Consider the following 14,598-nt stretch of genomic DNA (forward strand, 5'->3'; position numbering starts at 1 on the left):
AAATATCAACCTGTCTTCAGGGCAATGGGTAGGATTTGGAAAAAGCATTTGTTTCCCTCCGTTTAGTATGATATATTACCCTACAATAGGTTACGTTATGGATGGAATAGCGGTCGTACAATATCATATAGGACGTATAGTATCATACATGTTATTCGGTTGTACAATATCATAACCAACATCTGTTTACTGTGAAAGGGATGAAAATATCCACAAATATAATTAATGAAACTGTTCCCAGACAAAACAGGTAACACAGTTGGTGCCACTAGAGTAGAACACCTTGCATGTACATCTTTAGATATGACACTGTGAAAAAAAACTATTAAAATATACAAATGTTATTTTATTAAAAGTTTTCTGAACTTTCATATTTTTCTAATATGCACTTTGCATAACTTTCAGGCAATACACAACTGACTGCACATCTATGATGATGTCCTGTATGTATAAAGATGATCCCAGGTAAATACAAATCTCAAGATAATAGAGTGTGGTCTTTTAACAATTGTGACTGTTGTCATGGCAGGTGGAGGTGTGACCAGCTTTGGACAGGTACAGTCTTCCATCAGGACACACACACACTTCATACAACTGCTCCCCAGGACTCCCTTTCTCTCCTTCTCCACTCAGAGGTAACTTGGGCAGCTGCACCCTCTCAGCATCCAGAATCAACTGTAAAAAGAGAGGAAAATAATATGATGCTATATTCATTATTTGTTTGAGCACATGAAATATAAGAAGACAGTTATTTAGTTTTTGCTAACAATAAGAAATATATTTGGAAACATGACAGTGTCCTTATTCCAATGCAAATGAATTCGTAAACAGTGTATTAAATATTGTAATCAGGACACTGAAGTAAAAAGTGTTGCCATGTGTGCTATCCTAGATTTAGTGGTGCCTCTTCTTACCACTCCGTCCATAGAGAGTAGAGAGATGTCCATGCTGGACACGACCTGGCCGCTGCCGGACACTGCTTTGATGTGGACTCCCTTTGGAGCATCCAGGTGGAGGGAACGGGTGGGGGCCTCTAGCCTGACCACACAGAAAGACAGAGTATACAGTAAAGGATATTAGATAATAAGAGAATGGACACAAGTGGTGCATACTTTACACTTAGAAGGCCGAATTGGACTTGAATTAAGCCTATAGGTGGCAGAAAATCCATACATTACCAGTTTAGCACATGTATTCGGTCTACATTCAAATGTATTTAGTCATGTTATAAATTCGAATTCAGAACATATTTGAATTTAATTTGTTGGAAATCGGCAGAAACTGAAAGAACTATGGACAAATTCACTGGGTGTTTTCACCGAGCAATATGAGCCAATGACATTAATATTTATGCACACCATCTCCAAGCTGTTGCTATGAGACCCCTTGATCCATCCAAATCAGAAATGAGCTTAATACCTCTTATCTTAATTAAACATGTAAATTGGATTTGCATATTTCCACAAAAGCATCTCTTTACATCGACAGTAAAGCCCCTAAATACATAAGTCCCAATTTATAGGTCTGCCCACTCCTGTACACAAAAGAGGAGGTCTCTACTCCCACCCACTGGCAGTACATGGAGTGTGTGGCATTAGGATTAGGATTCGTTAAGATAGGACACTTTGTTTGCTGAGGGAGAGAGAGTGAGCAGAGCGCTGTGCATTCTGAGGGCCACACACTGGGGAAACAAAGATGGAGGGAGAGATAACAATGGCACAGGAAACACACGCTGCTCCGAACCCCAGAGCAGGGGACTGTTGTGCCTGTTACATCTGTCCTGCAGCCTGCACAACACTGCTGTTGATGGGACATTTATATTGAAGAGAGAAGATGTCTGGGAAATGTTGCCCTGCTGTGTGATACATACGGTGACTGTAAGACAACAAATTATGTTTAATCGTTATGTTGTTTACCCAAGGTGGGATTATTTCTGTCACAAGAAATGGAGACAAAATGATCAAACCTCTAATTTAACAATAGAAGAAAAGCAAAGGCCTCTCCTAATTGCCATTAGGTGTCAACATTTTAAAGTTACCTCAAGTCCATGGAATGCTCTGCCCTGACCAGAGATGTCTCTATGGAATGTTCACACTGAGCACCATCAGACCCTGTAGAACACAAATGTAGGACCACTGCCCAGTTTAGATTATATTCTTATAGTAACATAATGTGAATCAGTATGCAGATATTGTATGTATTACCATATCCCTGACAGTTACAGTATATCAGACAAAACTAGCAAAGGATGTTTCATGATTCAACAAAGTTGGACTGTCTCTCTGAATAGTGTGAAATGCCCACATACCTGTAATGGTTAGCTTATCCGCTCCAACAACTACCTGTTCTGTACCAGCAGAAAATAACAATTTCCCAGTGCTTGTCATCACCTCAAAATGTTGTCCTACGCTTTCCATGGATTGTGGACCTAAATACAAATAATAAATTATATTACCAAAGTGATTAAAACACAGTAGATATTTAATTAACACTTAAGTGAATGGATGCACACAGTGGGTTGAGTTCAAATGTTACAAACACATCTACCCACACAGCAATAACTGTGTGTGGAGAGTGTTTTGATTCAGCAGAACAGCTATTTTCTATCTCCACGTAAACATACAGTAGGTAGTGGGAGATGTGAGTTAACCCCAATATTGAAAAACGCTTAGATTCTGAAATGAAAGGTGCTTTATAAATGGGATCCATTGAGTTGCCTAATGAGGGTCATTACTGAAACACATTTATATTTTACTCAAGTTTACATACACTTATTGAGTCATTAAAACTTGTTTTTCAACCACTCCACAAATTTCTTGTTAATAAACTATAGTTTTGGCAAGTCGGTTAGGACATCTACTTTGTGAATGACACAAGTAATTTTTCCAACAATTGTTTAAAGACAGATTATTTCACTTATAATTCACTGTATTACAATTCCAGTGGGTCAGAAGTTTACATACACTAAGTTGACTGTGCCTTTAAACAGCTTGGAACATTCCAGAAAATGATGTCATGGCTTTAGAAGCTTCTGATAGGCGAATTGACATAATTTGAGTCAATTGGAGGTGTACCTGTGGATGTATTTGTCAAGTTCCTGACCTGTTTTCTGTTAGTTTTATGTGTTAGTTGGTCAGGACGTGAGTTTGGGTGGGCATTTCTATGTTTTCTGTTTCTATGTTGGTTTTGGGTTGCCTGGTATGGCTCTCAATTAGAGGCAGGTGTTTGACGTTTCCTCTGATTGAGAGTCATATTAAGGTAGGCTGTTCACAATGTTTGTTTGTGGGTGGTTGTCTCCTGTGTCTGTGTTGATGTTACACCATACGGGATTGTTTCGGTTTGTTTCGTGCGTTTATGTAGTCTGTTCCTGTGTCAGCGTGCTTCGTGTATATGTAAGTTCGTTTGTTCAGGTCTGTCTACATCGTTTTGTTATTTTGTTAGTTATATCCAGTATAGTTCGTTTTCGTCTTTGTCTATTTTGTTTATTTAATAAATCATTATGTATTCACAACCTGCTGCGCCTTGGTTCGATCACTACTCCTCCTCTTCGTATGAAGAGAGAGAGGAACGCCGTTACAGAACCACCCACCAAATAACCAGAACCAAGCAGCGGTGTAACGGGAGTAAGGGACAACGCAAGAAGGAGGAATGGACATGGGAGGATGTTTTGGACGGTAAAGGTTGCTACACATGGGAGGAGATCCTGGCTGGAAGGGATCGCCTCCCATGGGAACAGCTGGAGGCACTGAGGAGAGCAGAGGCTACCGGAGTGAAGAACCGGAGTTATGAGGGGACGCATCTAGCACGGAAGCCCGAAAAGCCCGTGAGTAATACCCAAAAATTTCTTGGGGGGGGGGCCAAGAGGTAGTGGGCCAAGGGCAGGTAGGAGACCTGCGCCCACTTCCCAGGCTAACCGTGGAGAGCGGGAGTACGGGCAGACACCGTGTTACGCAGTAGAGCGCACGGTGTCTCCTGTACGTGTGCATAGCCCGGTGCGGGTTATTCCACCTCCCCGCACTGGTAGGGCTAGATTGGGCATTGAGCCAGGTGTCATGAGGCCGGCTCAACGCGTCTGGTCTCCAGTGCGTCTCCTCGGGCCGGCATACATGGCACCTGCCTTACGCATGGTTTCCCCGGTTCGCCTACATAGCCCGGTGCGGGTTATTCCACCTCCCCGCACTGGTCGGGCGACCGGGAGCATTCAACCAGGTAAGGTTGGGCAGGCTCAATGCTCAAGAGAGCCAGTACGCTTGCACGGTCCGGTATTTCCGGCGCTACCTCCCCGCCCCAGCCCAGTACCACCAGTGCCTACACCACGCACCAGGCTTCCAGTGCGTTTCCAGAGCCCTGTTCCTCCTCCACGCACTCTTCCTATGGTGCGTGTATCCAGTTCGGTGCCTCCAGTTCCGGCACCACGCACTAAGCCACCTGTGCGTCTCCAGAGTCCTGTACACACTGTTCCTTCTCCCCGCACTCGCCCTGAGGTGCGTGCCCTTAGCCCGGTACCGGCACTGGTGGTACCGGGCTACCACGCACCAGGCCTATAGTGCGCTTTGAGAGGTCAGTGTGCCCTGTCCCTGCTCCCCACACTAGGCTTGAAGTGCGTGTCTCCAGTCCGGTGCCTCCAGTTCCGGCACCACGTACCAGGCCTACAGTGCGTCTCAGCCGGCCAGAGTCTGCCGTCTGCCCAACGGCGCCTGAACTGTCCGTCTGCCAAGCGCCGCATGAACTGCCCGTCTGTATTGAGCCTTCAAAGCCGCCCGTCTGCCATGAGCCTACAGAGCCTTCCGCCAGACTGGAGCCGCTAGAGCCTTCCGCCAGACAGGAGCCGCTAGAGCCTTCCGCTAGACAGGATCAGTCTGAGCCATCCGTCTCCCCAGCGCCATCTGAGCCATCCGTCTCCCCAGCGCCATCTGAGCCATCCGTCTCCCCAGCGCCATCTGAGCCATCCGTCTCCCCAGCGCCATCTGAGCCATCCGTCTCCCCAGCGCCGTCTGAGCCATCCGTCTCCCCAGCGCCGTCTGAGCCATCCGTCTCCCCAGCGCCGTCTGAGCCATCCGTCTGCAATGAGCCTGCAAAGCCGCCCGTCTGCCATGAGCCTGCAAAGCCGCCCGTCTGCCATGAGCCTACAGAGCCGTCCGCCAGACAGGAGCCGCTAGAGCCGTCCGCCAGACAGGAGCCGCTAGAGCCGTCCGTCAGACAGGATCTGCCAGAGCCGCCAACCAGACAGGATCTGCCAGAGCCGCCAACCAGACAGGATCTGCCAGAGCCGCCAACCAGACAGGATCTGCCAGAGCCGCCAACCAGACAGGATCTGCCAGAGCCGCCAACCAGACAGGATCTGCCAGAGCCGCTAGCCAGACAGGATCTGCCAGAGCCGCCAGCGAGCCATGAGCAGCCAGAGCCGTCAGCGAGCCATGAGCAGCCAGAGCCGTCAGCCTGCCATGAGCGTCCAGAGCCGTCAGCCTGCCATGAGCGTCCAGAGCCGTCAGCCTGCCATGAGCGTCCAGAGCCGTCAGCCTGCCATGAGCGTCCAGAGCCGTCAGTCAGCCATGAGCTGTTAGTAATCCAGAACTGCCCCTCAGTCCAGAGCTGTCTCTCTGTCCGGAGCTGACCTTCAGTCCGGAGTTGCCCCTCTATCCTGAGCTACCTCTCTATCCTGAGCTACCTCTCTATCCTGATCTATCTCTCTGTCCTGAGCTACCTCTCTGTCCTGAGCTACTTGGTCCCGGAGCTGTCCTTTATCTTGGTGTTGTCCCTTAAATTAGGTGGGGGAAATAAGAGGGTGGTCATGATAGGGGGTAGACGTAAGCTGGGATTGACTATGGTGGGGTGGGGACCTCGTCCAGAGCCTGAGCCACCACCGTGGTCAGATGCCCACCCGGACCCTCCCCTAGACTTTCTGCTGGTGCGCCCGGAGTTCGCACCTTGAGGGGGGGGTTATGTCACGTTCCTGACCTGTTTTCTGTTAGTTTTATGTGTTAGTTGGTCAGGACGTGAGTTTGGGTGGGCATTTCTATGTTTTCTGTTTCTATGTTGGTTTTGGGTTGCCTGGTATGGCTCTCAATTAGAGGCAGGTGTTTGACGTTTCCTCTGATTGAGAGTCATATTAAGGTAGGCTGTTCACAATGTTTGTTTGTGGGTGGTTGTCTCCTGTGTCTGTGTCGATGTTACACCATACGGGATTGTTTCGGTTTGTTTCGTGCGTTTATGTAGTCTGTTCCTGTGTCAGCGTGCTTCGTGTATATACTTACATATCGTTTGTTCAGGTCTGTCTACATCGTTTTGTTATTTTGTTAGTTATATCCAGTATAGTTCGTTTTCGTCTTTGTCTATTTTGTTTATTTAATAAATCATTATGTATTCACAACCTGCTGCGCCTTGGTTCGATCACTACTCCTCCTCTTCGTATGAAGAGAGAGAGGAACGCCGTTACAGAATTTCAAGGCCTACCTTCAAACTCTGTGCCTCTTTGCTTGACATCATGGGAAAATCAAAAGAAATCAGCCAAGACCTCAGAAGAAAAAAAAAGTAGACCTCCACAAGTCTGGTTCATCCTTGGGAGCAATTTCCAAACGCCTGAAGGTACCACGTTCATCTGTACAAACAATAGTACACAAGTATAAACACCATGGGACCACGCAGCCGTCATACCACTCAGGAAGGAGACGCGTTCTGTCTCCTAGAGATGAACGTACTTTGGTGTGAAAAGTGAAAATCAGTCCCAGAACAACAGCAAAGGACCTTGTGAAGATGCTGGAGGAAACAGGTACAAAAATATCTATATCCACAGTAAAACGAGTCCTATATCGACATAACCTGAAAGGCCGCTCAGCAAGGAAGAAGCCACTGCTACAAAACCGCCATAAAAAAGCCAGACTACGGTTTGCAACTGCACATGGGGACAACGATTGCACTTTTTGGAGAAATGTCCTCTGGTCTGATGAAACAAAAATAGAACTGTTTGGCCATAATGACCATCATTATGTTTGGAGGAAAAAGGTGGAGGCTTGCAAGCCGAAGAACACCATCCCAACCATGAAGCACAGGGGTGGCAGCATCATGTTGTGGGGGTGCTTTGCTGCAGGAGGGACTGGTGCACTTCACAAAATAGATGGCATTGTGAGGAAGGAAAATTATGTGGATATATTGAAGCAACATCTCAAGACATCAGTCAGGAAGTTAAAGCTTGGTCGCAAATGGGTCTTCCAAATGGACAATGACCCCAAGCATACTTCCAAAGTTGTGGCAAAATGGCTTAAGGACAACAAAGTCAAGGTATTGGAGTGGCCATCACAAAGCCCTGACCTCAATCCTATAGAAAATTTGTGGGCAGAACTGAAAAAGCGTGTGCGAGTAAGGAGGCCTACAAACCTGACTCCGTTACACCAGCTCTGTCAGGAGGAATGGGCCAAAATTCACCCAACTTATTGTGGGAAGCTTGTGGAAGACTACCCAAAACGTTTGACCCAAGTTGTGTATGTGTATGTAAACTTATGACCCACTGGGAATGTGATGAAAGAAATAAAAGCTGAAATAAATAATTGTCTCTACTATTATTCTGACATTTCACATTCTTAAAATAAAGTGGTGATCCTAACTGAAATAAGAAAGGGCATTTTTACTAGGATTAAATGTCAGGAATTGTGAAAAACTGAGTTTAAATGTATTTGGCTAAGGCGTATGTAAACCTGCGACTTCAACTGTAGTACATGGAGAGGACACAGACATTTTAAAGAGCATTGAGCATGAATACATTAAGTTGGGAGATAATTAATGTTGATATCCGCTCTCACCCTCATTATGTTATAACCTGTCACACCCTTATCTGTTTCACCTGTCTTTGTGATTGTCTCCACCCCCCTTCAGCTGTCACCCATTTTCCCCATTATTCCCTGTGTATTTATACCTGTGTTCTCTGTTGGTCTGTTGCCAGTTCATCTTGTTTGTCAAGTCAACCAACGTTTGTCTCAGCTCCTGCTTTTCCCAGTCTCCCTTTTTCTCGCCGTCTTGGTTTTGACCCTTGCCTGTCCTGACTCTGAGCCCGCCTGCCATCCGGTACCGTTGCCCACCTCTGGTTTACTGACCCCTGCCTGCCTTGATCTGTCTTTTGCCTACCCCTGTTGGATTATTAAACCATTGTTAATTCGACATTGTCTGCATCTGGTTCTTACCTTCATACCTAATATAACCCAGAACAGTCTAAGCCGGGGGAGGGAGTTCTTCTAAACTATATAGAATTCTTTTAAGAAGGTGATACCAAGGATAATTAGCTATTAGATTTAGAATTAAGACCCCTTGAAGTTTCCCCCAAAATATATAAATAAAACACTTTCATGAAAAATTGGCCTTAATGCTATTAGCCTAAAAAAACATATTAAATACAAGATTTACCACATGGACCAACAGATTGTGCCACACCAACTCAAAGAACGAGACGGCCTAAAGCTGAAGCACATAGCACGTAAAAATGGTCTGTCCTCGGTTGCAACACTCACTACCCAGTTCCAAACTGCCTCTGGAAGCAACACCAGCACAAGAACCGTTCGTCGGGAACTTCATTAAATGGTTTTCCATGGACGAGCAGCTGCACACAAGGCTAAGATCACCATGCGTAATGTCAAGCATCAGCTGGAGTGGTGTAAAGCACTCCACAATTGGACTCTGGAGCAGTGGAAACGCGTTCTCTGGAGTGATGAATCACGCTTCACTGTCTGGCTACCTGCCCGACTGCATAGTTCCAACTGTAAAGTTTGGTGGAGGAGGAATAATGGTCTGAGGCTGTTTTTCATGGTTTGAGCTAGGCCCCTTAGTTCCAGCAAAAGGAAATCTTAACGCTACAGCATACATTACAATCAAGATGATTCTGTGCTTCCAACTTTGTGGCAACAGTTTGGAGAAGGCCCTTTCCTGTTTCAGCATGACAATGCCCCATGCACGAAGCGATACAGAGATCGGTGTTGAAGGACTTGACTAGCATGCACAGAGCCCTGACCTCAACCCTATCGAATACATTTGGGATGAATTGGAACGCTGACTGCGAGCCAAGCCTAATCGCCCAACATCAGTGCCCGACCTCACTAATGCTCTTGTGGCTGAATGGAAGCAAGTCCCCGCAGCAATGTTACAACATCTAGTGGAAAGCCTTCCCAGAAGATTGGAGGCAGTTCTAGCAGCAAAGGGGGGACCAACTCCATATTAATGCCCATGATTTTGGAATGAGATGTTTAACGAGCAGCTGTCCACATACTTTTGGTCATGTAGTGTATAAGAAAGATCAGCAATCTTTATTTTTTACTACAGTCTCCATATATACTGTACTTCCATAAATGTTTTCAAATGGTAACGGCGGACCTTCAGACGAGTCTTGTGGGGCCTGTGGGCGTCCTAGAGCAACACAACTGACATGTATGTGTTCGTGAGAGTCATTAGCGTGTACCCCGAACTGTTTGGACGCTACAGACAGAAGTTGGCAGATCGTCTGTACCGACTTCAGACGAGTCCCAAGACGCTTGTGGGGGTCATAGAGCATCTTTCCATAGAGGGGTCATAATAGTTTGTGGGCCAAACTGTTCGGACACTACAGACTATTTTGTGAGAAGACCGATTTCTGGGATGTCTCATGGTCTGACAAACACCGCTCTAGCTCTGTTACCTTTCACCGCAGATGCAGAAGTGCGACATCGGTGAATGCGGTGGACTGAAACGCATCCAATGCAAAAAAACATATCTCTAGCTTAAACGGACGGATTTTGGGGGGGATGTTTTTATTATGCTAATTAGATTTCAGTGGGTGCATGGACATCTACTTAGGTAAACACCCACAGGCTATTTATATTAGCCATCAAATGTAGGGGTATAAAGTATTAATCATATATATATATGAGCCCATAAACTGAGAATAATATATTTCATGTGGAGGCATCCCATCTATGGGATTTTGATTTGAATACATTAAAGCCATCCTTTCTGATTATTCAGAGTTGCACCTAGCTTTTGTTGACCTCTCCATTTCTCATAAATCTATTTAGTCCAGTAGGTCTGCATCTTATCAGTGCCACAGAGAAACTAATAGATACATCAGCATGAGTTCATTACACAGTCATCTATTAAACATCAAAAGTGTATTTAAAAAAATACTAGTTTTGAATTTGATTCCTTGGAAGCACGTGTTGAGTCATAATAGCACTATTTTTCAGCTTTCTTAATAAAGATGTAGCTAGCAAAGATGGACTCTTACCCAGGTTAAGGCTACCTAACACACCTCCTTTCCCATTGCAGGCTTGGAGCGTGACATTCTGGGACTCAGAGTGGATAAGAAGGGAGGTATCCTGTGAAGCAAGAGAACAGTGTTTGAGTGCAGTGTCACTCTGATCAGAGGGGTATACTACAATTAAAGCTAAATCTACTCAGGGTTTTCTAAAACTAGCCAGCTTCAGTTAGCTTCACATTCCAGCTCAGGCTTCATTCATTTACGGTGATACGGCCTCTGCAGAAGGCAGGGCATTCATATGTGTTGCTCTTCGCGGAGCAGAGCAGAACTGTTGTGAAGGATGTTGTCAAGAATGTGAGTTTGTATTTATACAGGACCTTCAGCCCCACCTACCGTCAACCAATCAAGTCAATGCGTAGCTATACAGAGTCCCCCGCATTGTTACAAAATGTGTGGAGCTCAATTTGGCCTCTGCATGCCTCTGAAGGCTCCGCAATTGCGCCTCCGACCACATTATCGGATCAAGCATGAATTGGCTTTTACTAGCTAGTCAAACGCCAAACTCTTCATTGAGACCATGCTGAAACGTCAATCCATGGGCGAGTCAGTGCCACATTTTAATTTGTGGCAAAATCAAAATGATAAAAGTTATCTTGCCAATCAAGCAGGCTACGGTGTGAAATAGGCTTGTTGAACTGCCGTCTTTATTGTATAACTTATTGTTAATGCTGTCTTTGGTGTGCTTATCAATGCACAACCACCTCCCCCCACTCCTATCAATAAAATAATTTAATAAAAAGTCATACAAAACTTTTATTGTGGATGAAGTTTGAAATGCATCCTGTCATTACTAAATGTGATATTAACATAGGTATTTCAATCTTTTTACACAAAAACATTTGATGAATAAAATATTTCATCCATGGTGAAAGGGATGATGATGCAATCTTTGCAAGAAGGAGGGATTTTGATTTAATTGGTCCTCAACTCACGGCTCAGACACTTCATTCAGTATAAGTGGAGTTAGCACTGAGTTAGCCTGCCCGGGAGCAGGTTAGTTAGCCTGCCCGGGAGCAGGTTAGTTAGCCTGCCTGGGAGCAGGTTAGTTAGCCTGCCCGGGAGCAGGTTAGTTAGCCTGCCCGGGAGCAGGTTAGTTCTGAAGGATTCATTACCTGGCTAAAAAGTGAGCCACTTTCATGGTACCGGTAATCCAGAGTTAAACACAGAGTTGACTAAAGTTACCTTGCTAACTCCTCAAATCACATACATAGTATACGGTGGTGATCAGAACATTGAGGGAAACAGGAGGATATGTAAATGTTCAATGTAAAGAACTTGAATTAGTTTACCTGTTTGGAGTGTATCTCTTGGGCGTAGAGAGAGAAGAGGAACTCGGACACTCCATCAAGCCTCACCCGATCTGATGTTATTCTCAGCTGCCCCATTCCTTCCTGAAACAGTCAGGAGGAAATCAACTTTTAATACAAACTCTGTTTGGTCATTCTTGCTCTTGTAATATGCTGATATTCTCCTCCAGAAGAGTTAAAGTTATATTATCGTACCTCTGAAGTGTTTTGTGAGACTGCCGACATGCCTCGATGGTCTTTAACTAGACAAAGGTGTACAAATGACTTCCCTGTTTAATTAGAGATAAAACCTATTTCAAGATAGGCTATCTCATCCAGGATGTCTAGTAATAAGCAACTGTCACTGATAAATACTGAACTGAGCATGTACTCTGTGTGAATCTCAAAAGTATTTAATTTGATTTCCTTCTCCTGGCCACCTACTCAAAATTGTCAGAGGGAACCTCATAGCAGGCGAGAAGAGAAATACTGTTGAAATGCACTCACTGTGTTGAGACAGGTGACCCTGAGAATCCAGATGGTCAGGGCAATGTTGACCAGCAGGGTGGAGAGCAGGAGAAGCACCAGCAGATAGAGGCAGCGCTTCCTCCAGCCATAGATCCCCAGCCTGTGATCATCATTATGCTCCTCTGTGTCCGGGCCTTCAGCACCCTCTGCTGGCGGGGGGTATTGCTGCAAAACCATCAGCTGAGAAGGACAGTTATAGCACAGATGCAGAATAGGCTACCTACATCATTGGGGAACAAAGCATAAACATGGAGCATCACAAAGAAAAATTTTCATACAACATGTTATGTGTACAAGTCATACAAGTGTGAAGTAAAGATGCAATAATGTGCTGCTATATGTGTGACCACATTGCATTGAAGTCATGTAATCTGCTGTTGCATTACTTTACTTAGATAAACAATTATTATACAGTACCTTGTTTAGAAACTAGTCAGAAAACCGAATGCTTCAAAAGTGGTGAGAGTGAAATTATCCTTTTGAGCAGAAGTCCAGTCAATTTGAATCTTGGATGTTTAGAAGCATTTAATTTATGGCATCTCTTCAGTATGATGAAATTATTTTTAGAGTGGATATGAGATCCAAAATCCTAAATGTATTTGTGAACTGTACATTTCTCAATCTATACATAACATGCTTTAAATAACTGATGGGATCAAGATGAGATGAAAATTATAACTTTGCCTCCAAAAGGGTGAACAGCACTGAACACTAATGAGATCTTGTTGTGAAGAACCCCTTAAAAAGAAAAAACAGGAACTCCTCTGCTAAATCTCCCCAGTAATTACATGTCAGTTCAGTTCCTGTTCAAAGCATCCTAATGAGCTGTTCAGTATTCCCCCACTGAAATAGGGGAACAATCTATGGGAATAAGTGGCGTGATGGTTAAAAATGAATCTTCCGTAACATAACTTTAAGCGATTGCTGGTTTTTACATCATCTGACTCATGTTCAGGGGATGTATTACACATTTTTATACCATAGCGACAAAAATTGTTCTGATCTTGAAATAACATATGCTACTTAAAAATACCTTTAATTCATATGACATGCAAGATGCAACATGATAAACAATAGGGCAGGACTACTAGCTTGTTCCTTAATCAATGACAGACAAATCAATGACAATAAGCATCTCTTACCAAAGTCTCAGAGAGAAAGTTTCCGTCCTTTGCAGAGGCAATGGGGCTTTTGTATGGAGCTCAGACCCATGGACCTGGCATTTACCAGCAAGATGCCATGAATCACGCTCCGAATCGGCACTGACTGAGTGATGCTTGGCATCCCTCCTCATGAGGACTTTGGCTCGCTCTCCTGCATTATATGGTCTACATTAGGTACCCACATTTCTCTGCCTGCCTCACGTCTCCATTCTCTTTGTTCAGCCTAAGTTATGGGCTACCTATGGGTATCCATTGGAGGTGAAAAACCATGTAATTATTCTCTGTCCAAAACTTTTTGCAGAATAGTAGAAAAAGACCCCAGTCAGGTATATGAGATAAAAGAGACATAAAAGACAGTATTTCAAGTGATTCTCAGTCTCATTAGAAAATGAAGGTGTTTTCAGTACAGCATTCTGCTGAAGGGTTGCTGATATTATTTCAGAATTACCTATAGATTTTTGTAATAATATTAATAATTATTGCATATGATTCATTATGCATAATGAATGTTGATATTATTAATTAAAACGTCCTGTTGACAAATAATCAGCACCAAGGACAGGTTTCATAATATCATATTTTTTTTATAATTCACTCATTCATAATTTCACACTAGAGAAAGATTGTACCTAAATGTTCGCTCAAAGTGGAGATGCTGTGAACGAACATATCCTAAACTGTACAAACGGACACGAGTCATCACGTTTCCTTTCCGCATGCGATTCTGTCTATCGGTCGGTGCATCGCTCTATTCAAATCCTCCTCATTGTAAACAAAAATACCTCAATGTCTTACCGACTTGACAGACTGCACGACTAGAAAACTCGTCTCCGGCATGTTGGTGTTGGATTTACAGGCGTAAAACCAGATATTCATGGCAAAGAAAGTCGTTTAAAATGAGTGATTGTCTGATACCTACACCAATATTACCTTGTTGCGATAGCGCCAATCATGAAACTCAGATTGTCGCAAATTCTTAAAGGTGTGACGGTGCCACAGCTTTAGATATTTGGATATAAAAAAAGACCACCGACCCTGTCAACTCAACATCTCTGGACTGGAACTCCACTCCAGAATGAGTGATATGATGCCTTTATGCAATGTTGTGTTAATAATGGGCTGCTTATTCTAATTCCCTGTGGGAGCGTTATCACTACAAACATGCCACTCCAGTGCGCCTGGGCGCCATCACGCAAGGACAGGTTTGTTGATTTGGAATTTACACATCCCAGTGCGCACACATAATTAATTCAGAACTTTAAATCACATTTTGGAAAGTAATTTGCACAGCTGTTTGTTAAGTATACACACATTATAATGAGCCACTTGAAGACCAATACATGCATTA

The 14,598-nt window shown here is 44.2% G+C and overlaps 1 protein-coding gene across 1 annotated transcript; it reads right to left on the reverse strand.

Moving 5' to 3' along the window:
* Positions 1-14: 14 nt before the first annotated feature.
* On the reverse strand, positions 15-14,324 carry LOC139533074 (gamma-sarcoglycan-like). The gene is made up of 8 exons (XM_071331313.1): positions 13,230-14,324; positions 12,067-12,267; positions 11,563-11,664; positions 10,241-10,331; positions 2,309-2,428; positions 2,039-2,111; positions 915-1,038; positions 15-675 (listed from the first exon to the last, which is right to left on the reverse strand). Exons 2-8 carry the CDS (start codon positions 12,262-12,264, stop codon positions 502-504), a joined length of 882 nt encoding a protein of 293 aa, XP_071187414.1. The 5' UTR covers positions 12,265-12,267; positions 13,230-14,324; the 3' UTR covers positions 15-501.
* Positions 14,325-14,598: the final 274 nt, after the last annotated feature.

The sequence above is a fragment of the Salvelinus alpinus genome, chromosome 1 (assembly GCF_045679555.1).
Source record: "Salvelinus alpinus chromosome 1, SLU_Salpinus.1, whole genome shotgun sequence".
In the NCBI taxonomy this organism is placed as follows: domain Eukaryota; kingdom Metazoa; phylum Chordata; class Actinopteri; order Salmoniformes; family Salmonidae; genus Salvelinus; species Salvelinus alpinus.